Below are 25,213 nucleotides of genomic sequence, written 5' to 3'. Positions count from 1 at the left end.
CTTAATTTCAAAAAGAAACAGTCAAGAAAATAGAAGAATATTTTGGGAAAATGAGCTGTGTGCAAGGATGAGTAAAATGGAGAGCAGAAGTTATTAAGATAGTATGGTTCTGTTGCCAAAATAGGCATTGATAAATAGAGTAAAATAGACTAGAAGAAAAGGGACAAGGATGCCCTGAAATAAAGCCCATTTAATATTTAATAAAGAGGGCAAAAAATCATTGATAAAATAATTATTTAATAAATGATGTTGGAAATCACCAACTTGCAAGTTTCAAGAAATAATGCAGTTTATATCTAAGTCACATCCCATGCTAAAATAAATTCCAACTGGCTTAAATGTTAAAATGTTGGTCTTGAAAAACATACAAATAGAATAAAGACTTTAAGAAATATTTGGAGAAGAGCAAGATCTCAAGCTGTCTGGAATTTGATCCTATAAATTTTTTTTAAAATGCACAGCAAAAGCACAAATAAGGCACAATAGGGAAAAATAGTTGTGCCAAATAGGACAAAAGATTGAAATTGTTATATAAATAGGAAATAAAAGTTGGCAATAAGCAAGAAGATCTGTAGTAAGCAACCAGACTCAGTGTAATATTCAACCTAGTTATGAAAGTTGCAAATTTAAGCAATATTGGTGTCTCATTTGCTATACTTCTACTTTACTTAAGATTTTTTGTTTTATGAAGTATTTCATTCACATACTATTGTGGATTAATAATTTAGGTCTTCATATTGAGAATCATAAAAAGGGGATTCTGGGAATTTAACCTGAGAAAATAATGATTAAGTAGAGGAAAAAACCTGTACATGCATAAAAATATTTATTGTAACATTTTTTATAACAATGAAAAGGTAGACTAATGTGGATATCCACCATTAAGGAAAGTGTTTTTTAATTTTTTTTTTAACCTTTATTTTTGAGAGACAGAGACAGAGAGTGATCAGGGGAGGGGCAGAGAGAGAGGGAGACACAGAATCCGAAGCAGGATCCAGGCTCTGAGCTGTCAGCACAGAGCCCGACATGGGGCTCAAACCCACGAACTGTGAGATCATGACCTGAGCCAAAGTCAGACACCCAACTGACTGAGCCACCCAGGTGCCCTGGGAAAATGTTTTTTAAATTACAACATTCTACACTCTGGCATATTTTGTGATAAGTAAAAGCTGTAATTTCAAATACTGTGGCATCATAGAAAGATTTTATACCATTCATTCAGCAAATATTTATTGAGTGTATGTGCCAAGCAATGAACAGCAAGCAAGACATATGAGGGTCCCTGTGTCATGAAATATAATCATAGGTGAGAAGAACAGAGGCATTTATGCTAAGATGTCAACTGTGTAAAAATGGTTTATTGAACACTGAGTAGACAGGCAAGCAGCCTTGCTTGTTGGGTTAGCCAGGTTGTGGGACAAGTCTTCTCTTTAGCTTATGTCACATTTTGTACAATTAAAAATAAAATCAATAAACTGAAACCAAGAGTCTGATCCTCATGCCAGGGTAATACAATAAGCATATTACCCTTACCGGCACTAATAGGGCTTTCTTTCAGGACTTGATTTCTTTGTTTTTCTACATGTGTGGCTACTGCAGCTACCTTTTAATTGTCCTCAGAGGACCTACAGTTTTGCACAGCATACATCCAGTCATTCACAGATGGGCACACTTCAGCTCTCAGACGTTAATAGTTCATCTCTCCAGTTTTACCCTGAAGACTTTTCTCTGTTGCACAAACTGTCTGACTTCCAAAGCAAGTATTGCAGTGACAAAGCCCTATACAAGGCACTGCATCTCCATTCTTGACGTGTAAGCTACTGCCTTCCATGGCCCTGACCGCAAAGTCTAGTTCTTCAAATTGAGATGCAGCTGAAATTGTTCACAGGTTTTGGAGACAGTTGCAGGTGGAGAATTTAGGAGGGATCTTAGACTCAGCACATTCTCCTGGCTTTGTAGAGAAGTATGGAGTGGTGGGCTCTTTGCAGGTGTACAGGTCACTCCCTAAAGCTGCTTTAAGACATGAAGTTTCCAGCATGAAATGCTTTTGTTTGGATTTAGAATTTATATCTCCAAAAATTTCTTAGTAAAAATATTAATATGCTGGGGTCTGTAATTGGACAAAGATTCTAAATCAGTCCATTACAGTTTGATAAACTTACTCTTTTACATAATCCTCAGTTGTAGGTATGAATGTCAGTGACTTGAGAAGGCTCAAGGTGATAGTCTAAAGCCCTGAATATTTCCTTAACATCAGTATTTGAGGAACTAAGTGCTCTGTCATGATGTTCCTCCACTGAGAACATGTGGTCAAGCAATTTGTACCAACTTGACTTTCTCTTCTGTCCATTAATCTTATGCACACACTAGGCTGGAAAGGGGGAATGCCACTTTAGGAATGCAAAACCAAAAAAAGAAAGAGAGGTGCTTGGTCGTGTTTGAGAAGCGATCTAAAACAGGCATCATAAGGAGGGGGCAGGTAAGTTCCCTGCTGTCCTCATAGTACTGCAAGAACTGCTTTAGCTCTCGGTGGTGAGCCTTTGGTTTTCACAGGCCCCTGAGTAACTAACTACTTCATACCACCGTGTAAGGTGCTAATAGTTTCTTTCAGTCCTCAGTTGAATGACCACAAGCCTGGCTTTTGTCTTAACAATGAATAAAGATGTGGAAAAGCAGTGGGATCAGTAAGGGATTTTTGTAAGTCTGACTGTTAAACTCTTACACTATAATGTGGACAACTGTTCGATTTTATGAAGCATATAGTCTGATTGGGTAGCAAACATTAACATGCAATAGGAGATTAAAGAACATTTAAATGGTAGCCTGGGTAACATTCTCTCCAAATGCCGTAGCTCCATTGACCTTATACTTCTTGATCTTGGGTGCGATCAGAGTACAATCACAACACACAACAGGCCTGTTTACACCTATACTTGCTGGGGTTTTGTTACTTCCCCTTTTTTGAGGGTTGGTGTGTTTGATTCCAACGTCCCTGGAAATTTGTCCGTTTCCAATCATCCAGATTTCAGCTAAAATCTCCCTTGAATTGGAGCTTCCCTACCTGGATAGCCAACATACATACCATACATGAGAAGACCCCCTCCAACCTTGCCTAACTTCCTCCCCCGGCATATAAAGTAACCACAGTGGTCTGTCTCTGCAATAATTTCTTATTGTGATTCCTGCTGAGGACACAATTCTCTCCTCCCCCCCCATCCAATAAAGTGTTATTTTAGGGTTCAAGGAAAAGTTGAGAGAGGAAAGAACAAAAAGGCTTTAACAATAACAAAAAAAGACTTTTCTTCTCTTGATTAAATATTGAAGCTTATTTGGAGGTTTATTTGGCTCCTAACAGGGCACTTTCGTGATCTAATGAGAGTGGTTATCAGTGTAACTTGGTCCAGTTGTGACTTAGTTGGAGTCCTAATGTTTGCTCAAAACTCTATGACACACCTATCACTTAAATCACCTCTAGAAAGGTTCTGGGCTTATTATATCTTTAATGTGTCTTTAGGACGTGTTCGCAAAAATGCTACTGGGTAGAAAAGCCAGGAAGATATTAAGCTGTTTGTTTGTTTTTTTAATTTAAAATACAACATAGGTTTACTATATTTACTTACGCAAAATCAAGCTTTGCAGCCAGTCAGATAAGGGTTTGAGTCTAACCTCTTCCTCTCACTGTGATCTTAGAGAAATAACTTAGAAGCTAATAAGACTCTTTTTTTTTTTCCTCTCTAAACTGTAAATTATAACCAAAACCTATTTTATAGGACCATCATGAGGAATAATGATCATATATATGGTAGTTAGCTTTTCCAGTTGCACTGAGATTTCCTTAAGCAGGGTAAAGATCACCTTTGGTAAATTCCTCCTTTTTATTTTTATGTCATAGAGAATGTGAGAAGTTGAGATGTCAGTGGATAAAATGGATGGATTTATTAAGCTAAGCCCTGTAGTTGGAAAAAAAAGATACAGTGTTCATATTTTAAAGGACTGTCCCATCCTTGGCCTCACTCCTAGATCATTTTATGCCATTTTGTGAAGATAAGTGGTTCTTGTTTGCCAGTAACCATTTTTTACTGTGTTCTATGCTTAAATACAGTGGGTTGTATATTTGTAACTATCTTTCAATGCAGATAATTAACCAATTCCCAGTTTTCTTTCAGGTAAATGTTGGAGATATAGTTATAATAAAAGGCAAAGAGTATATACCTGCTGACACTGTACTTCTCTCATCAAGGTAGAGATTACCTACTGATGCTCAAACAGTGTAGAGGATGGTTTCTCTACCCTGCATTGACCTTGTGATTTCTCCAAGGAAATAAGGAATAAACGAAGAATTTCAAACCTCTCTAATGATTTTGAATTAAACATTAAAAAATTGATTGGACTTAATGGACTCTTTCTTATTTGCCATATAGAATAAGTGATAGGTACTATCCTGTGTAATTCAAAAGTTATCATTACAATTAGAAGTCTGCTCTCTCTCTGGCTACATCCAGATCCTTGTGTGTGGACCACTAACTCATGAGATTTCCTGTTGTTTATTTTATATAATACATGGATGGGGTTCTATTGATTTTTATCTTGCAGTCCTTGCTCATGATAAATTCTTCTATGATGCATTAATATATCCCTCCAAACTTTCTTGATCTTTATGGGACATTAGTGCAAGAAAATGGATGAATGATTTCTTTTTTGTCGTCATACCTTTTGAAACGCCATACTCTTCCAACAACAACAACAAAAAAAAATTGAAGTATTTTGCTCTTTTAAATTCTTTCCATGACTGAATTTAGATAATTTTTGTTTTATTCATATTTAAGACAGTCATGAATTAGTATTCAGAACATATGGCACCGTTACCTTTTAAAGAATGCGGTTTTCAAATGGTTTGGGGTTTAAAAACTGTAAAACTGGTCCTAATATAAATTAAGAAAAATGTTTTTTAATATCTTAGAGGTTGTTTATCATCATTTCCTTGGACAGTTTTATTTGTAAAATCCACATATAAATATGGACAGTGTCCTTTTTTCAAAATCTATTTAATCAGGTCATTATTTAAAGTGATTGGATTTATAACAAGTTAGTGACACTTAACCGAGCCAGAAGTTCTCCAGATACTTATAGAAATAAGTCTATGGGTAGTTGAAGTACTGTAGGTAGTTGTACTTTCATACTTTATAGCTGGGAGATTTTTGTGTCACCTATAGATTTTATTTCCGGAAAAATTAAAATTAATGGGTTTCTAAATCAGCCTTTTCGTTACTAATTTTTCTTTGCTCATAGCTTTAATTAGGGTCGGTTTCTAAAACTGAAGTAGAGGTACTGGTCCACATGTGGCTGTGTGAGAATGAGTTTAACGGTTGAGCTTGCTGTCACTGCCTCAACATACCAGATGGCATCAGGTACTAGAGAACACTCTGCCTAGGAGACAGGAAATCAGGATTCTTACCCTGGCTTGGTGATTTTGAACAAAAGACTTCATCTCCCAGGCCTTGATTTCACATCTTTTAAAGTGAGGAAGAAGGAGTAGATGACGAAACTCTGATATTCCCTGATTCTCCTTCTTCTTTAGATTCATTAAGTTTTTATTTATTTAGGTTGTAAGAATGCCTAGCCAACAGAACAATGGGCACTCGGTGGTACTAAATAAAAGTTTGATAAATGTAGTGGATGACTGACCATCTAAATGGTCAAAGTTCAAAGTGATAATACAGCATTCCAGCAATTTAAGAAAGTAATCGTGTTTTCCTGATTACGCCTATCAGAGAGACATAATTTACCATAGAGAATATCATGTATGTGTACCATTAATTACAGTTTTTATTTTTTGTATGCTCCAAAGCATGAAGATACTTGACTATATTGCCCTGACTTTATACATAATTTTGAATTGAAAGTTTTAAAAAATACTTTTCATCAGCCTCTATCCACCCCCAGAAAGCTCTGTGCTCATATTTTTTTAAAGTTTGGAGCATTTTTACAGGAGTTATTTCCTCAACGTTAAAAACACTCACTGGTGGCTCACAGATACTGTAGTATAACTATAGATACGGTAGATGGAAATAGTTTCTATCTTTTTTTTTTTAAAAGATTTTTAAGTAATCTCTACACCCAACGTAGGGCTCAAACTCACAACCCCAAGATCAAGTCTCATATTTCACCAACTAAGCCAGCCAGGTGCCCCAATAGTTTCTATATCTTACTATAGCAGCCACAGAGATTAACTTCCTCCAAAGATTATTACTTCTTAAAAGATTGTGTGACTCATTACATTTAGTTATTTAGTAGGACTCAAAGTATAAAGCCTCTTCCATTATGTATTTATATCCCAGTGGCAAAGTGCCAACTTCCAGGGTTGTTTTTTCTCAAAAAGTTTTGCACTACTCTTGTGAATGTACCTTAACAAATAGGTAGAAGTTTGTGTCCTCATTGAACAGAAAGCGTAATTTTGACTTCAAGTCTTATTTTTTGCCATTTAACTTTACCTAACGACTAAGTCAAGGTGGGAATATTTAATCCCTAATTAATCTGATCTCTTCATTATGCCACACTGTCCACTATCAGAATAAGGACATGGTGATTCTCACCTGCAGATGAGCATTATTTAACAGTAAACATAAACAACAGTTTGTAACATTTTAATTTCCAAATATTTTCAATTATTAATACTAATAGTGTACCCTTTCTGAGGTAGTTTGAAAATAAAGCATGAACATTGTTGAAAGTTACGGTGTTTCATTGATTTTTCACTTCCATTTGAAGAAACAAGTTTTAGTTTATAACAAATACATATATAAGTTTAGAAAGTAAGATATAGAGTAAAATAACTCAAGCTGTTAATTCAAGTCCACACAGGTTCCTGGCATGTCTATTTCATACCCTCTCTGAAAAACTTCTCCTGGGTTCAAAGGCTTATTACCCTTTTAAGACAATGCATCACCAAGACTTAATGAATTATTGAACAACTCAAAAGGCTGCGATTATGCCTTCTAAAACCCATGTCTTTACAGCTTTGCATTAAAGGTAATGATATGTATGCAGTTAACTTTCAAAATGTTTCGGAATCAGAAAATTTCTAATACTTTTTTTTTTAAGTGTATTGGGGATGGTGGTGGAGAGGACTAATATACTTGGTTTTTCAGAGAATTGTTCCCACAGTTCTTTCCTTTTTGGGTAGGAGTGGTCATACATTAGATGGCATGAGGGTGAGGAATTGGAGAAAGGAAAATCTGTAAGATAAAGTAACTATATAAAATTTTGTTTTTGAGAAGACAGTCTTGTGAATAAACTTTAAAAAAGGAGCAAAAGTTTCCACATTAAAAATTGAAAATTGGGCTTCAAATTGAGTAAACCTTTAATATTTCACATTTTCTTGTGCCTTTAGACCTGATCAAAATAAATTTTGAAAAAATGGACATTAGACATTTTTATTAACATGTATTATTTTCTATAATAATTTCAAACTTTCTGTCTCTTTTGTCCATTTGTTTGGTTCTTCTTTTTTCTGTTTTTCATTTTTTTTTTTCCCGTTTCAATTATTTTAAACTGGGACCTGTAGGTGGCAGTAGGGGAAATAGTGAAAGTGACCAATGGGGAACATCTCCCAGCAGATCTCATCAGCCTGTCCTCAAGGTTAGAACCACTGAGTCGTACAGGATGTGTGTATGTGGATCCTCACCCTACAGCAGAGAACAATTACACCCAAAGATGGTTGAGTTCTATGTCTCTTCCTGTAAAACACAAAAATGTTTATACTTCTTGGAGATAGACATTTCACAAATGTTTTAAAGGCCTTTTATGAATGCAACATTGGATGCTGTTTGTCCCTCAGGTGGGAAGATTCAGCTCCTATTGTTCTCAATAGGAGTTCATGAGGCATGCCAGTAAAGGTAGATTTTAATTTCCTGTGCATCATTAATATATATCCATATTTAACAACATGCCTAAAAACCGAGGCTGAATTTAATACCTCTCCAGGATACTGTTTTGAACAGTGTTAAGCTTTTCATGAAATGAAGTCATTGAAATTTTGCCTTATTCTTATATTTGAAACTTACTGTGAGTTCTGTAGAATCCCTTCAGCAATTATGACTATAATTTGGGCTTGTATAGGGTTTACAGAGGACCCCCTGCACAAAGCTGGATGTTGTACCTTTTGTACCGCATGCTTTGGGATCAGTTTTTATCCCACTTGTTACTAGTGGCAAAGTGCATGTTCCCGTGGTAAAGTTCAGCCGTCTACCAGTGTCTGTATTGTGATATGCATCTTGTTTCATCTTTCCACTTACTAATCAAAAAGCCTGCTTTGCCTCTCTGACTGTAGCTTGCGTTTGGATGTCACCATAATTTGCTGAAATATTTATTATGTAGCATGATCCCTTATGTAAAACTTCTTGCTGCTTTTTCATAACACTCTTAAGAACTGCTTCAGTAACAGCTGTCTTAAGGGATTAAGAATGTTCTGAATTCGGATGCATATTTTATTTGCCCCACTTCAAATAGAAGTCAGCCGTTTAACTTTTTAACTTCCTAGCCATGTAAAGTCCTAGAAAAATTGCTTTGTGAAAAAAAAGATAGAATGGTAGTCTCATTTTAATGTGAGAATGGCCTTGGACATATTGATCAGTAATATTTTAATGCATTTTACTGGCAAAGTATGGAATCTGCATTGTTCACCTAACATCTGTCACCATGCTTCTATATTGTCGGAAGATATGTTTTAAAATTTCATAAGCCATTTATGTTTCAAATGTATATATAAGTTACAAATTAGCAGTTACTAGAGCCAAGTTAAATGTTGGATAGATGATATGTTGAATATAATAGAGCGAAAATATAAATACTGAAAAATTTCTCCAGTTGGGAAAAAAATATAAGCCTTTATGGGAGAAAAAAAAAATCCACTGAGTGAATTGAAGAACTTGCAAAGTTACATTAAAATGAATCTGTAAAATATTTGATCATTGACCGTATGTTTCAGCAATTTTCACAAATCTCCAGGCCACAAAACTAAGCTACCTGCCCATTTCTGAAACTTGAAATAATGTGTTTTGCACATGTACAAATTGGAAGTTGATTAGAAGATTCAGGTATTTGTAACTGACAAACTTTTTCCATTCTAACTTTGAATACATATGCTTATCAGAGATTACATTTATACTTCCATGATGTTACTAAGGCTTATTGTATAACCAAGTGCTAATGAGATTGATTTAACTTCAGAACGTTTTCCCTTACACTTGAGGATACAATTAGATGACAGACTCACCTGTCTATACCTGCTGGGCACATAAAGTCAGATTGTGAAGGGAAGGGATATACACAGTCCAGGATGTAGTACCTGTGATAATGCTGGAGAATGTGCATCCCTTCTGCCAGCCACCACTCACTAAACTTTCCCAAACACATTCTGGTGGGGACCCATGAAATGGACAGGTCAAGGAGCAATATGGCCAAGTTGGCTGGTTTTAGTTTTAGCTTTTTCTGCCACAAGAATCTCTGAAATAACCTTAAGAAAGAGAACAGGAGCAGAAAAAAACAAAAACAGAAGTATGTATCTAAAGTATATATCTACTTCCATTGTAAAATCTCACACAGTTTTTAAAAGTAGCCTTAAAATTTAAATATTATGGTTCATATGATCCTGTTCATCTTTTCTTAAAAGGTGGTCACTGAAAGTTTATAGAAGCAGCAATCTGGAATTTTCTAATCACTTTCCGTAACCAATTTATACATGGGCTACAAGCATGTAATCTCACTTGATATTTTTGAGCTAAAGATAAATCTGGACACAAAACTGCTTTTACATTTCAGATACAGTCTGTGTCGTGTCATTATGGATGAGCAATTTAAGTAGCACATGACAAATCTAATCATCCACATTAGCTTGAAGATCAGTACTGATTGGCATCAGGAAATTGCTTTGTGGTCATTCTAGCTGAAAAGCTGATCCATGAGTTGTGACGCATGGGTTCTGCCTCCCAGCATTTAGCACTTAGAATGGAAATCATCATGAAACTAGACGACTAAAGCTTTGTTCAAAACAAAAGGCTTCAGTGAGTCTAAGCATTTAAATAAGTTATTATTATGCTTTTCTTCCCCCACTAAATCTCTCTGCTTTTCAATTTTAAATAACAGTGAACCCCAGGCCATGTGCTACATTGAAACATCCAACTTAGATGGTGAAACAAACCTGAAAATTAGGCAGGTAAGATCTAATACAGGTTTATGTAATTTTTACTGATTTATTACATGGAATCAAGAGCTTTATTTCTGGTGTTGTCTTGAATTGAAGTGACTATCTAATTGCAAATACTTTCTTGCTGAGCCACTATGAAGAGGTGTCTTTGAGATGAAGACTCAGATTTACTTGCCTGATTAAATATAGTCCATCACACAGATATTATTTGTAACATTTTTAATATTTCATGTAATAGCCAACAGCCCGATGATGATAATTTTAGTAGTTCTAAGTACTTTGACATGTGTTCGCGTATTTAATCGTCCCCATTCGCCTGGCCCAAATTATTATTTGGCTTTGCTGTATCGAAAAGGCATAGTTTCCATTGCTGTTCTAAAAGTCTCACTAATCTCAGGGAATAGTTAGGATTTCTGTATTTGCTTCTCATACCATCTCCGATAGAAAACAACGGTCTTTTTAAGGAGGAGACTTTTAAAAATGTACTGTCTGGGGTTCTAGGGGGATGATGGAAATGACAAGTGAGAAGTTTGGGATGTGATGGAAGTAGGTCATCAGGGCACCTGAACTCAGAGTGCCCCAGGAAGCGGGGGCCTGTTCACTGCCAGCCAGTAGAAGCTAGTTGGCCAGAGGGAGGAACTATTTTTGAGTTTTCCTTCTCAGTGGACTAACAGAAAAGAAATGTAACGATCCTCTTTGGACATAGTTCTGTTTATTTTGCATTCTCTTTTTGAGATTCAGCAGGCAGACTGTATAATGCTAAATATTAATTTTATTTTTGGAAACACATAGTTCTTTGAGGACTTACTTCAAAATACCTTTGCAGTCAAGTTAATAGTCTTAAGTATGTTTTAGATCTTTCACAAAAGCTACCCTATTCTTGTATTCAAGTAGAGAGGAAGGTGACCCTTAATTATGATTTGACAAACAGTATTGTGTAAGGGAGGAGACTTGCTTATAAAATAGTGGGACCTCTTAGATCCTAAGACTGAGATGAATTCAGAATCCCCCCTCCTCCTGCACACAATGCAATTAATATACTCTTTTGCTTTTTAAAAAATTTCTGAACAGGGCTTACCAGCAACATCAGATATAAAAGACATTGACAGTTTGATGAGAATTTCTGGCAGAATCGAGTGTGAAAGTCCAAACAGACATCTGTACGATTTTGTTGGAAACATAAGGCTTGATGGACATAGGTATGTAAAATTGGTCTTTATAAGAACCCAGAATTCAGGGGTGCCTGGGTGGCTCGGTCGGTTAAGCATCCAACTTCGGCTCAGGTCATGATCTCACAGTTCCTGGGTTCAAGCTCCACGTCAGGCTCTGTGCTGACAGCTCAGAGCCTGGATCCTGCTTCAGATTCTGTGTCTCCCTCTCTCTCTGCCCCTCCCCTGCTCATGCTTTGTGTCTCTCTCTCTCAAAAATAAACATAAAAAACAAAACAAAACAAAAAACAGAATTCACTGCGTCTCAGTGTATTGCTGAGTGTTTTCCAAGCCTCGGTGCATATTATTTTCTCATGCTCTAAGTTTGAACACTCAAAACCTCTTCTTAAGTATTTCTGTGTTACTTCTACCAAGAGTCTTTTTGCAGAAATGTTAGCTCTTAACTCCATGCATATGGTGCAACTGAAGACTTCCTCAAGATGACAATTGGATATTTTCAGGGATATGCCAGGCTTGTGGCACATTAATTAGTGGCATATTCTTTGGCCAGAATACTTATGTCATAGGCCTATCTGCAATCTCCATGGCTTGGGTCCTTTCCTGTGATCTCTAGGTGCCTCAAAGATATCAGATTCTACCCGCAAGGAGTTGACTGTACTGGATAATTTCTTGTCTGTCTTGTCTTCTCTGTATAATTCCATATGCTCTTTTCTAGGCCGTGTTATCATCTACAGTTATCTTTACTGTTACATCCTTTCTACCCTTCATTCCTTCCCACTTCTCTTTCCTGTCTCTCTCTTCATAGATTCAACCGGTATTTCTCAAGCCCCCAGTGGGCTAGGTAGGCTAAGTACAGAGATGGAACAGGAGACTGCAGTGAACAAAAGAGATAAATATGCCCGCCCTTGTGAGCTTACTTTCTTGCAGTAAGGAAAGGGCAAATAGACAACAAATGATAAATAAGAAAATTCTGTTCTAGGTTAGAAAGTGATAAATGCTTTGAAAAAAAAAAAAAATAGCCCAGGACAAGGCAGATTGGGTGTCCTTGAGAGCAAATCACTTTTGAGTTAGAATGGTTGTAGTAAGCCTCATTCATCAGGTAACATTTGAGGCCTGTGAGTAGGAGAGCAAGTTAGCCATTTATACAACTGGAGGGAGAGAATTCCAGACAGAAGGAATAGTCAGCGCAAATTATTAGTTGTATTTATTGCATCATTTTACAGTGGGAATGTGCCTGGAGTAGGTATGAAATTTCAAGGAGGACAGCGTGGTTGAAGTAGAGTTACCAAGAAAGAGTAATAAAGTACCAATACCTTCGTATTGAGGTAGAGGAGTAAGAGGAAGCCAGACCATGCAAGGCTTTGAAGGCTATTGTAGAGTGTTACTCTGAGTGAAATGGTGATCCATTGGAGGGTTTTTAAAGGGGATATCAGCGGTTCAGTTTTGGGCCAAATAAGTTTGTGTCAGTGAGGCAAATGAATATATAAGCCTAGAGCTTGGGATAGAAGTCTGGGTCATGAGATAAATTTGGGAATAGTTGGCATAGATAATTAAAGCCATGGAAGTGGAAGAAATCACTGAAGGTGAAACGGTATGGAGAGAAAGGTGAGGAGTCCCAAGGACTGTCCTAAGACTGCAACATTAAGGTTGGGGAAAGGGAGAGACCAGCCAAAGAAACCAAAATCAGGTTGGTAGGAAGAAAGCTGAGATTGGAGTGAGGAAAGTCTACCAAGGCAAAGGGAGTGACAGACATGGGTCAGATGTTGCTGTTGGTCAAGCACAATGAGGCTGAGAATTAACAGTTCCGTTTAGCAAGTCGATATCCTTGAGCTTGGTTAGAGCAGGCAGAGCCTGATGAAGTGAGTCTGAGATAGTGGAAGAAGAGGAGTTGAAAATACCGAGTGTAGACAGCCTTTTCAAGGAGCTTTGTTAGAAAAGGGAGCAGAAATGGAGCAGAACCTGGCAAGGAAGGGTAGGGTCTCTCCCATCTGCCACTTCTTCCTCTTGCCCTCGCTTTCCTTCTCCTCTGTCTCCTCTACCCCCAGGTATAGGTAGTGGCCAGCTAAATGCACTAGTCATTCCACCAGCCTGAGAGATTATCAGTGCCTTCATTATTTTATAATTGCATTATTACAGTGTTTGAATTCTAAAGAACATGTAAGATATACCCTAAACTGTCATCCTCATTCAGATCCACCAAAAGCTTTCCTGTAATTCATGAATTATATATTGTTCTAAAATTTGCACAGAGTGACCTCACAGAGTGAACATATGGTTATAGACTAATAATAGAGTTGGCCACTTATATAAGTAATGTTTCTGTAGTCTGACATTCCTAACTGGCCAGCTTCCATTTCTTATCAGTTCCCCATGAAATCAATGCCAAGCAAATCAATGCAGTGAAAGAGAAACTATATGATAGTGCCAAGACTTAGGGTAAGATAGAATTTATACAATAAGCTTTAATATATATGAAAGGTGGAAACAGATTTTCAATACCTTCGTATCGTGGCACATTTGACTTTTACAGTGATTACCCAGAGCTCTTGGAGCCCCTTTATTTGGAACATGTGTACTTTGATTCCATTATTAAGGATGAGGGTCATTGTCTAATGCCAGAAGCTTTGGAATTCCACCTCTGATGAAATGTAGTAATAGCTAACTTATGTTGAATCTTCATAATTGAAAAAGAGTATTTTTGGTTTTTTTTTTTTTTTTTGAAGAGTCTGTACCTAATTCCAATCAATCCATACCACAAATGCCAAGGTGACAGTTGTCCTATTGTACCTCATTGTATATGTGAGGAATGGTTGGCACTTACGTGCTTCAAGTATAGGCTAGCAGCTTCCCAAGAATTTCTTGGAAACGTGCTTTAGGCCTAAGGTCCCCTCCCACTCTGAAACATCTTGAGACATATACACAAAGGGTTCCCTTCCAGCTGGGTCTGAAAAGCATGCTGTTTACAGAAAGAATGAGAATTATAGATACTGTAGTCTTTTTCTAAATTGGCATACACCGTTTCTTAAAGGCTTGCTTAAGTAGAGGCCTTCAGGTGCTGTTATGACCTGAACTGATGTCACCTGAGCCAGTGATCGTTGGGCAGTTCTTGAAAGAAGGTCTAAGGCCCAAGCTGCTACTAGCTTTAGCCACCTAACAGACCATGAAAGCCCACCAGGAATGGAAGACTCAACCTCACTTTGCCCTCTGCTGGCAAAGAAGTTCTGTAAGAAGTTCTGGGTTCTCCAGAGACTTTACTTGGACCAACTGTTGCCTTCTTTTTCCAGGTTTTTTTTTTAATGTATTTTTCTTTATATTTGACATTTCTTTCTTGCTTTTTTTCCTAAAATGAAGACCTAGTGATAGAAATCCTTAAGCCATTACATTTTGTGCAGTACATCTCCGTCAAGAATCCCACTATATCTCTGATAGCTTGTACCTCTCTGTGTAAGGTTGTGTCAGCCAACAACCTACCAGGGTGGATAGTTTTACAAAGAACTTGCAAAAGACTCAAGTTGGCCTTTATTCATGAAAAATGTGTTTTAAATTAGATGGAATATATATCTTCAATTTGCTGTCATTTCAGAGGAATGTTTTAAGACATTAGATGCTTACCATTTATTGGAAACTTATTCATAGTTCTTAGATAATTGATATTCAAATATGATAAATTATCCTAGAGATTTTAAATACAGGGATTTATCTCTGCAGGGCAGGGGTGGCAGTGCAAGTGGATGATGAGATCTATGTATTTACCTTGCCTTGTATATTATTTGGGCCTTTATTATGCACAAAGCTGTTTTTAATTAGGTGTGGGAGGGGAGCAGATCCCCTAACCTCACCGCTTCCAAACATCTTAGAAACCTAAACAGACTTACTAAATCAGGAAGAGTCTAAAATAGGTTTGAAAATTAACCTCTGAGTTCTAAAATATTGCCTACTGTCTTGGATAATGAAGTTGTAGGAAATGGCTGGTTTGGTGCTAAGGAGAAGCAACTGGAATGCTTCCTTCCAGCTGTCCTTGGGTAAGAAAATTATTCTTACTGGTAGGAAAATTACTTCTTTTCTAAAAATAAAGTGAATATGAGAAGGGTTATTTTAATAACAGAACCTTTGTTGGAACTATGTAATAACTATAGAATTCTTAAGCATTTTAGAAAATGTTTCTAATGTCACAACATGATCTGTCCTAGCACTGTCCCCCTGGGAGCAGATCAGATTCTTCTTCGAGGCGCCCAGTTGAGAAACACACAGTGGGTTCATGGAATAGTTGTCTACACCGGACATGATACCAAGCTGATGCAGGTGGGATTCTTATCTATGAAAACTTTTTGGACCTATTCTCTTGAAAAATGTGCTATTTGTAGCTCTCTATGCAGTAGTGTGAAACATAGCAGACCATCTGTCACAGATTCCTGAGCCCCACTCTATACATTCAGAATCTCATTCTTCGGTGTGTGGGGCTATGAAATGGTTCATGCACACAAGAACAGTGGAAAGTTTCATCAGGCATCAACAGTGCATGAACTCTTAATGATTTTGTGTGTTGGCCCGTTGGCAGCATTTACTAACTATTGCAGTGATTAATACTAGATGTCTATGTAATGACGAGTGCTCTATGTTAAAGTATTTGTCTTATAATTTTATTTTAATACAGTGATCAAATTTTAGAACTTGGTTTCACTTTTTCATAAAATGAAAAGAATCTGAGAGTCAAATGTTGACCATTTTTTGGTAACATTTTTAACGTTAGCCCACGTTTAATCAACTTTAGTCTAAGTACTTCTAGTGTTTACATGCGCCTGGGGATATAATAGGAGTGTTCACTGGTTAGGTGGGTAGGGAATACCATTTTAAGATACTAAATGAAAAACTGGTTTCAGTTCTGATAACTTTGTAAAGTCGTGGAGACGTTATCGACAGGCAGACAGGACTTCTATTAATGATTCCACCCCTAGCCATTCTATAAATTCTGTAAGCCATTATTTTATATCTATTATCACAGATTTAATTTTCTCTTCTGTGGACGCCTTGGTTAGCACTGACCTAGCGTGATGATCTTTATCATTAAATACAGCTGAGGAAACCTCTGTCATTTCCTACAGCCAGGGCCACTTAGATGGTTGCCGTATTCAGTAAAAGAGTTGCTAACTGCCACCAGAAATGTGGAAACCAGAGATCCTTTAAATGTGGTCTTCATAGTTTGGAACTTCCAGGTCTCTGGTTGTGGGTGCATAGGCCACCTTCTCTGCCTCTCTTCCAGAGCTGAGATGCTAGATGCTTCTAGTCTAAGTAGTCAAGTAATGCATTGTTCATCTTGCCTGCCTCAATGCAAAAGTCGTGTCTATAAAGGAATATCATTTCCTTCTCTTTTTATTGTTTTACGTTAGATAAAGATACGGGCGGGGTGGGGAGGGAAAGGTGGTTAACATTTGACAGCTTATTTCTGTGTAATTTTCATGTATCTACTCATGTCTAGATTTTGAGGTGTGACTTACTCTGTCGTCTTCATCAAAATACCAAATATACATTACTAAATCAATGTGTCCACATTTTTATTGCTCATATTGTTTCTTTTTACAGAATTCAACAAGTCCACCACTTAAACTCTCAAATGTGGAACGGATTACAAATGTACAAATTTTGATTTTATTTTGTATCTTAATTGCCATGTCTCTTATCTGTTCTGTGGGGTCAGCCATTTGGAATCGGAGGCATTCTGGAAAGCACTGGTATCTCAATCTAAACTGTAAGCATTAAAGTGCCTATTGTACTTAGTTTTTCTTTCATTAAAACGTGTATTTATTTCACGGCTGACTTGAGATTTCCTATTATTCCTAAAAAGGAAACCTTGTTGCCAAGATAACTGGGCATTTAATTTTTATTTTTCAATGCAGTTTCCAGCAAAAGGAAGTAAAATGTTAGAGTCTCTAAAATTTGAGAATTCTTAAAAATATAATGAGCACTCTGTAATAACATAAAATGTTATTTTGTATTTTATTTAATGTTATTCATTTATTCTTTAAAATATTTTAACACAGGTGGTTAGGTAGCTATCTGTGTAAAGAAAGCAGATTGATTATATTTAAAGCACCAAAAGTAAACCACATGCTTGTAAAATGTTTAAATTGAACGTACTTTCACTTGAATCTATGAATGCAGTAAATTCCATGTTAATGGTCATCCTGTCTCAGGGAAAGTCCTATTAAATAGGTTCTTTTTGGACCATCTATCCTTTTACTGTTATGGGATTAATGTACCATCTCTGAATATTTCTGGAAAATAAGTTTGCATTGTCTTTTGATTGCCAATAAATATTTAATTTCCAAACGTACAAAAACAAATTCTAGTAAAACCTGGTAGCAAAATTGATTTTTTTCAGTTTTTATTATATTGATTTAGTTTTGCAGCTGTTCCAACTTTTTTTTTTTTTTTTTTTTTTTACAGTCATTGATTTACTGTTTCAACATTAGAACTGTTATGAGTACCATCAGTTTGTTTCTTGTGTGTCTGGGGTAGCTGTTCCATTTTCTTTATTGAAGAGGAAGAATGTAGTTTACCTAAAGTACAGCCCTACATTGTTTTTGCTACTTGGGTTAGTTTTCCTGCTGCTGTTTTTGTTTGATTGCTTTTCAGGCATGCTTTAAAATCTTTTTTAAGAGTTTATATAAAAGTGATTCTACCCAATTGAGATTTTACATTTATAAACCCACAATCCTATCCCTGCTATCTCTAAACTTCCTGTTTGGAACAGGATTTGAAATACTTGGTAGTGCTTCATTCTTTCATACCATTATGAAGCTCTTAACAGGACTAACAACATATTGAACACAAATAGTGCTGTTTCATCCTGAATGTATTTGAAAATAAGGAGATGTTATCAGCGCAGTGAATCCCGCCTAACTATATGCATCTGTTGTATGATACAGAAAATTTTTGTTACGCTAAAGTTCTGGCCAATGCAGATGAAAAATAAAACAGTAAATGACTTTCTTCCCACCTCCCCCAACAGATGGTGGTGCTAATAATTTTGGACTGAATTTCTTGACCTTCATCATCCTTTTCAACAATCTCATTCCTATCAGCTTGTTGGTGACATTAGAAGTGGTGAAATTTACCCAGGCATACTTCATAAATTGGGTAAATATGAATTATTATTGTTTTCCATCATTCTAAGTATGCATTTTGTCTTTTTTCCTGATAGCGTCTTTTGATCTCTCAGAAACAAAATCTTAATTTTACCTTACCTTTTGTTGACTACAAGATGGCATTTCAAAATATTTATGGCTCTAATATAATTATAACAAAAATCATTTGACATGTAAAATCAGTAGCAAAATCTCTCATCTCAGAATCACACCAGTTTACGGACCCGACATTCTGGGGAACAAGATCTCCAGGAAACCTATTTTGGGTTTCATAGTGATCTTGGGGCAAAGGAGAACCATGGGGTGTGGAGCTAAAATATCTAGACTATAGTTGTAGCTCTGTATTTCCTAGCTGTGTGAACTTTGCCAAGCCACTTGACTTCTTTGAGGCTGATTTTCCTGGACCCTTACACAGGAATGATAAAACACAGTTCACCAACATCTCATGGTGGTGATACAGAGCAAAGAAATCTCACGACAAAGAAATCTCACAGCCTCCTCAACGATTAAGTGCTGGAGAAATAATACCACATTCATTACTTGTAACAACCAGGCTGTCTATCGTGTTTTATGTATCTATGTAGTTTATTTTTCCATACTGTAAACAAATTCAGCTGTGCTTGAATTTTTCTTAATTTTTTTCTTCTGAAAAAAATTTTTTTAATCTTGGGGAAAAAATGTGCTAGACATCTGTTTCCTAAATATTTTGTTTATAAAATGTGTTGTTCTTAGTTTTATTTTACCACAGTTAAAATTAATGAATTTATGTAAATTGAATACATCTTCAGACTTAATCTGCCAGAAAGCTTTAATTTTTCTTTTTTTTTTTTTTTTGAGAAATTCTGGTATTATCTTTTGATGTTATTTTTTTTTAATAATTTAAAAGTCTTTCAAATGGACAGTATTGGGATTTTCTAAAATATAACTGACGATACTTTTGCCACTGCTCATGGTGAATGACCTGCCTCAGCAGTCAATTGCTAATTCATTCAGAAGACCAGTATAATTTAGAAATCTAAAATGAGCTGCAGGTGTGGTTTATTTCATGCAAGGAGATACATTGCTGAAGAATTATGTAATAAAATTTCTGTAAATAGAGTTAAAAACAGGATTAAAATTAAGGTTTCCCACTTACAATAAGAAATCATAAAGTGATTTATTATGAAAGTCAAATAACTAGTCACTTTATTATTTTTTACTTGGATTTTCAAAAATAGTATTTCCTTCAAATAATGACATAGTTTGAATGTTGGAATAACCTAGCAGGCTTATGCTTTTTTCAACTACCTTTCTGTTATACAGAGATTTTATAACATTCTTGACAGGTCTTCCCTTACCAGAAAGCTCTTTCTTGTGTGGAAATGAGATGAATAATTGCTCCCCTTTGATACTGGTTCTACCTGACCTTTTATGAAAATGTCTAAAACCTTGTTTCTGAATGATAGCCTTGCAAAGTATTAGAACTCAGCTACGATGCCTATTGTCCTATGGTATCTTCTCCCATATCCTTCTGTTCCTTACTAGATTTGATTTCCATCCTACTCCCCATTCCTTTATTCCTCTCTGAACATTGCCCGCTTGGTTAATATCCTGCTTAAAACATGGCCTACTTTAGAACTGATCCCCATCAGCAGATGGGGAATGCAGATGTGGGAAAGATCAGATTTGTCCTTTTCGTTTGACATGTGAAAACCTGTGAACCCTGACTTGCCAACAGAATATTATACTGTAGAAGATATTAATTTGTATAAGATCAATAGTCACACCTCATAATTTATGTGAACAAAGCAAGTACAAATGGTACAAAGCTGTACATTTTTTATTGGGTTTTGAGAAGGGCACTCATTTTACTTTCAAGTATATACAGTGGCAGAAACTTAGGCCAAGAAAGTACAACCAGACAGAATCTCTTAGGTAATTTTTCCAGGGGCTTTCAGTCTTAATTATTTGAGCAATGTCTAGTTGCTATTATTTTAGCTACATTAAGGATTTATATTGTGTTGGACACCTTAGGAAGCACTTTACATACGTTATCTTATTTAATCTTACAATAGGTCACATATGTAGAAAATGGTAGAACTATAATAAATCAAGATTGCCTGATTCCAGGGGCACCTGGGTGGCTCAGTCGGTTAAGCATCCGACTTCAGCTCAGGTCATGATCTCATGGTTCGTGAGTTTGACTCCCGGGTCGGGCTCTGTGCTAACAGCTTAGAGCCTGGAGCCTGCTTCAGATTCTGTGTCTCCCTCTCTCTGCCCCTCCCACACTCATGGTCTGTCTGTCTCTCTCTCTCCAAAAAATAAATAAACATTAAAAAAAAATTTTTTTTTAAGATTTCCTGATTCCAGAGATATGCTCTAACTACCAAGCTGTCCTGCCCTTACTGGGAAATATAATATTCTATACTGAGTCCTTTTCAGAGAAATCAACTGAAATGGTAAAGTGATGGCAAGAGATGAGAGTGGTTACATATATAGCTCCTGAGTTAAATGAAATTTCAGTCAACCTCTTGATACCAGTTGCATTCAGTAATTTCTTTTATTTTGAAAAAAAGGATCTCGACATGCACTATGAACCCACAGACACTGCTGCGATGGCTCGAACATCTAATCTGAACGAGGAACTTGGCCAGGTAAACTAAATTTCTTAGTGATGTGTTGAATTGGAAGTCAGATTTGTTGTCATTTCTGCCATGGGTGGCAACTTCATCTGAATCGACAGCTCCGAATGTCCCATTGCTTGAATGATCAGCGTACGTACGTGTTAGCAGATAACTATCGATTTTCATTTGTAGTAAATGAATTTTTTAAAAACATTATGTAAAACATATTTTGCTCTCACCTAAAGTATTTCACTAAGGGATGTCCTTCAGTATGTAATCTGGTTAGTAGTAAAGTGTTGGCTGTTTTTGAGTTATAAACTCTCACTATTAAAATTGCTCGTAGCTTTTGACCAGAAAGGAAGAAAAATGGTTAAATCGATCAGTGATGTTATGTAAGTCCAAGTATGAAAGTAATCAAACAGGAATTTTGGACTTAAAATTGATACTATATTCACATATATGTGTATATTTGTAATCAATTTACACATACTAGCTGAGGAAAAATTCTTTTTTTTTTTTTTTTTTTTTTTTTTGCCATTTGCAAAGTCTTACTTTTTAAATAGCATTTAGGCCAGAATTATCCTTTTTCTTACCAATTCAGATGTTGCGTGAAGTTAATTGCACACGCTTTCCCCCTTCTGTAGTTGTGTGTTATGTTGAGAAGTGCTGGTTTTAGTGCTCCATAAATGTTAAGTAGCAGGAGTGGTGTTTTCTAGTGGAAATTCAGACCATATCACGGCAGATTGCTAAATGGCTACAGGGTTTTCTAACATCCTGATAGTCTTCACTGTTCATACATGAGATGATTCATTGCTAAAATACTTTAAAAAAAAAAAAGCAGTTGAACATATTACTTAATGTGCAGTTAATAGCATTCATTGTAGCCCTAAAATGTAACAAGATTGATAAAAAGAATTATTTAAGGGGTATTTTCCTCTTCTGTGAGAGAGTAGCATAAAAAGACTTCTGAAGGGGCCCCTTGCCACTTCAACTCAGGTTATGATCTCGCAATTCGTGGGTTCAAGCCCTGCATTGGGCTCTGTGCTGACAGCTCAGAGCCTGGAACCTGCTTAGGATTCTGTGTCTCCCTCCCCCCCCCCCCCGCCCCCTCTGTCCCACCCCTGCTTGTGCTGTCTCTCTCTCTGTCTCTCAAAAATGAATAAACGTTAAAAAAATTTTTTTAAAGACTTATGAAATTTTAATGAGAAATTTTACACTTTTTTAGGTCAAATACATATTTTCTGATAAGACAGGCACTCTGACCTGCAATGTGATGCAGTTTAAGAAGTGTACCATAGCTGGAGTTGCATATGGGTGAGTTTTTTCCCCCTAATTAGAGTATGAATATATACATTTAATTACTGTTAATAGTTTGGTACATTTTGAGAGTTCTCATCAGGGGAAATTTTTTTAATTGAAAGCCCCTGTTTTGATGTCAGCAGCCATGTATGTTTTCTGTGTTACAGTCTGGATTTGTTTGTCATTTGGAATTACCTAGGGGGTGGAGGCTCTGCCCAGTAGTATATCCATATTTAGAGTTGCTGAAGGTCACTGTCTGGCTCCCATCACGGGGTACAAACACAGTTCCCTCTGCATTGCCGTAAAGTTAGAGTACAATGTTGTAAGAACATGCAAAGTGTCCTTGGGCAGTTTCCAAGTTAAAATATTGTTGTTTCCCTGATAGTTATCCCTTTGATTTTTTTTTTTTTTTCCTTTTACACCTCTCCTCTTTGCAGTCACAGAGCAGTCTAAATTTCTGATGATGGGAAGGAGGTAGGGACACGAAACTCTTAAATCCAGGGCGTGATGAATGCCATCAGAAATATTTATCAGGCTCACTATGTTCTTTTGAATGTGTTTGTTTAGAACCCATTTCTTTCTTTCTTCGAGTTATGTTTGCCTAAACCATTCAAAAGCCTTTTGAAATACTTTATAGGGTAATGTGAGAAAATTAATTTGTACATTTCCTAAAAGGACATGATCAAAAGTTGAAACACTCTCATTGTCTGGAATGACCTTGACCATGACCTATTATCAAATTTTCCAACTGTCTTTATCTGCAAGTGAGACTGGGAAATACTGATCTCTTTACCATTCAGGCAAGGGCACTCGCATTTGGGTTTTCTGGCTTGTACCCACTCTTCCCCATTCACACTCTGTCTCCAAGCAGTAAGCTAGTATAAAAATTATGGATGAATTTTGAAAATGCCATAGTTAAAATTATAAATAAATAGCCATTTGTTAAAAATTCTAAAAACAAATGATGACTCCTGTACAAGGGTCTACAAAGAGAAGTAGATGAAGGCAGATATTCTTTGGGTTAGCAGAGACAGTGACTAAAAATGGCTTCAAACTATGTGTGTAATTGAAGCTGAAAAGACATTTGATTGAATGGCTTTTTCACACTTGCAGAGACAGGATGTTAATTTAAGAAGCGTGCTCACTGTTTCCAGGGCTGGATGCCACTTTGCATCTTTCCTCTTTATCCAGAGCTCCCCCAGTTCCCCTAGAAAAGGCTCTCCTTACTCCCCCCCACCAATTGCTACCGGCATTGTAATTTAGTTAGCTGCCATTTTGGGGGAGACAGAGCCACATTTTGTGACGTCATGTGTATTTGACCCACAGTTACCCCAGGCAAGAAAGGAAAGGCCTATTGTGATTCTACAGGATTCTACAGTTTGTTGAATTATACTTGCTGACAGATTTGTGGAGATTGTTTTTACAAAAATTCTGCATTCGTAAGTGAATTTATTTTTAGAGTGGTCTGTTTGATAATTGACATCCTTTTTTTATTTTGCCAGTTTTCAGTTGAATAAGCAAGTTCTTCAAATTAGTAATTATTGATTATGAACTTAGGAGAACAGAAAGCTAGAATGAGGTCTAGCCTCTCTCCTTCATTTTATCAAGTGTTTTCTTATTCTTGAAACAAGTCCTTCAACACTTCCAGGCAGGAGTTCTAAATAGCAGGGTTCTCCTGGATCCATTGATGATAATCAGCATTAACCACTGTTATATGACCCAGTAGGGTTGAGACTGGTAAATATTAAAGTAGTATTAAGGCTTGGGGCGCCTGCATGGCTCAGTCAGTTAAACATCCAACTCTCCATTTCAGCTCAGGGTATGACCTCATGGTTTGTGAGTTCAAGCCCCACATAGGGCTCTGTGCTATCAGCTGTTTGGGATTCTCTGTCTCCCTGTCACTTCCCTGCTTGTGCGCTCACGCTCTCTCTCTGTCTCTCAAAAATAAATAAATAAACTTAAAGAGTTAAGAACTGTCAAAATTTAGATTAAGCTTCCAGTAAGACAAATTCTTCTTGGGAAAATAACATCTCTTAATACTGAGGTGCACCCATAAGACATGACCCCTAGTCCTAGCTTTGTAACTGACTCACCATGTAACTATCAATAATTCTTTTCAAATGTTCTAAATTCCTTACAATGAGGATAGTGAGATACGGTATCTCTACAGTTCTTTTCCAGATACAAAATTCTGGATATAAAAATCATAAAAGTGTGTTTAGAAATTAAAAAAAAAAAACAACAGGTGTTTCTTTGTTTGCAAAATTTAACTACATAAACAGACATACATCTCTTTCCTGGGTGATACATCATGTTTCTGAGAATCCCAGAAGGCTTGCTGAGTGAAGCTAGTTGTTAAACTGCTTCCAATAATTGTGTTCTATTGGGTATGTGCTTTCAGGATCCTTAGCCCTGATTGTGCTTCGTCAGCATCCCCTCCCCCAAATATCCTGATGGACATTTGGAATGTCAACATTGTAGAGTTGTTCATATATGAAGTTGTTGATCCGGGAGGCTTCAGATACTTAGGTGTTTACAGTAGGAGGCACACCACTGTTCCTTAATTCCACCAAACTCAGCAAGAAAAGTAATTACTGTCAACCATCTTCCTATGAGAATTTCCTCAGGCACTCTCGGGTCATCAGAACCCAGACGGGGAAATAACATGGTTTTGCAATCCCATTTGCACTACAGCAGTGTTAACACTTGTTTAATATGGGGAACTATTATGTACATGCACTTTCAACTCCAGCAGAAGAAAGGATGGTATTTATCCCCCCAGGATGTGGCAAA

General features: G+C 36.6%; 1 protein-coding gene across 8 annotated transcripts in view; it reads left to right on the top strand.

The window, feature by feature from the left end:
* Positions 1-25,213, top strand: part of ATP8A1 (ATPase phospholipid transporting 8A1) — a 231,995-nt gene that overhangs the window by 62,630 nt on the left and 144,152 nt on the right. For 4 of the 8 annotated variants that reach the window (XM_078446155.2, XM_078446156.2, XM_078446154.2 and 1 more), the window contains exons 7-14: positions 4,167-4,240; positions 10,144-10,213; positions 11,276-11,403; positions 15,564-15,675; positions 16,954-17,119; positions 18,383-18,510; positions 21,074-21,151; positions 22,347-22,435. In XM_078446155.2, the coding sequence (XP_078302281.1) occupies positions 4,167-4,240; positions 10,144-10,213; positions 11,276-11,403; positions 15,564-15,675; positions 16,954-17,119; positions 18,383-18,510; positions 21,074-21,151; positions 22,347-22,435 (845 nt within the window). The other 4 variants (XM_078446153.2, XM_078446157.2, XM_078446160.2 and 1 more) reach the window with 3 other exon arrangements.

This window comes from Panthera onca, chromosome B1 (assembly GCF_046562875.1).
Source record: "Panthera onca isolate mPanOnc1 chromosome B1, mPanOnc1 haplotype 2, whole genome shotgun sequence".
NCBI classification, from domain to species: Eukaryota; Metazoa; Chordata; class Mammalia; order Carnivora; family Felidae; genus Panthera; species Panthera onca.
Note: the sequence above shows the minus strand (reverse complement) of the source record. Positions and strands in the feature narration are given on the sequence as shown.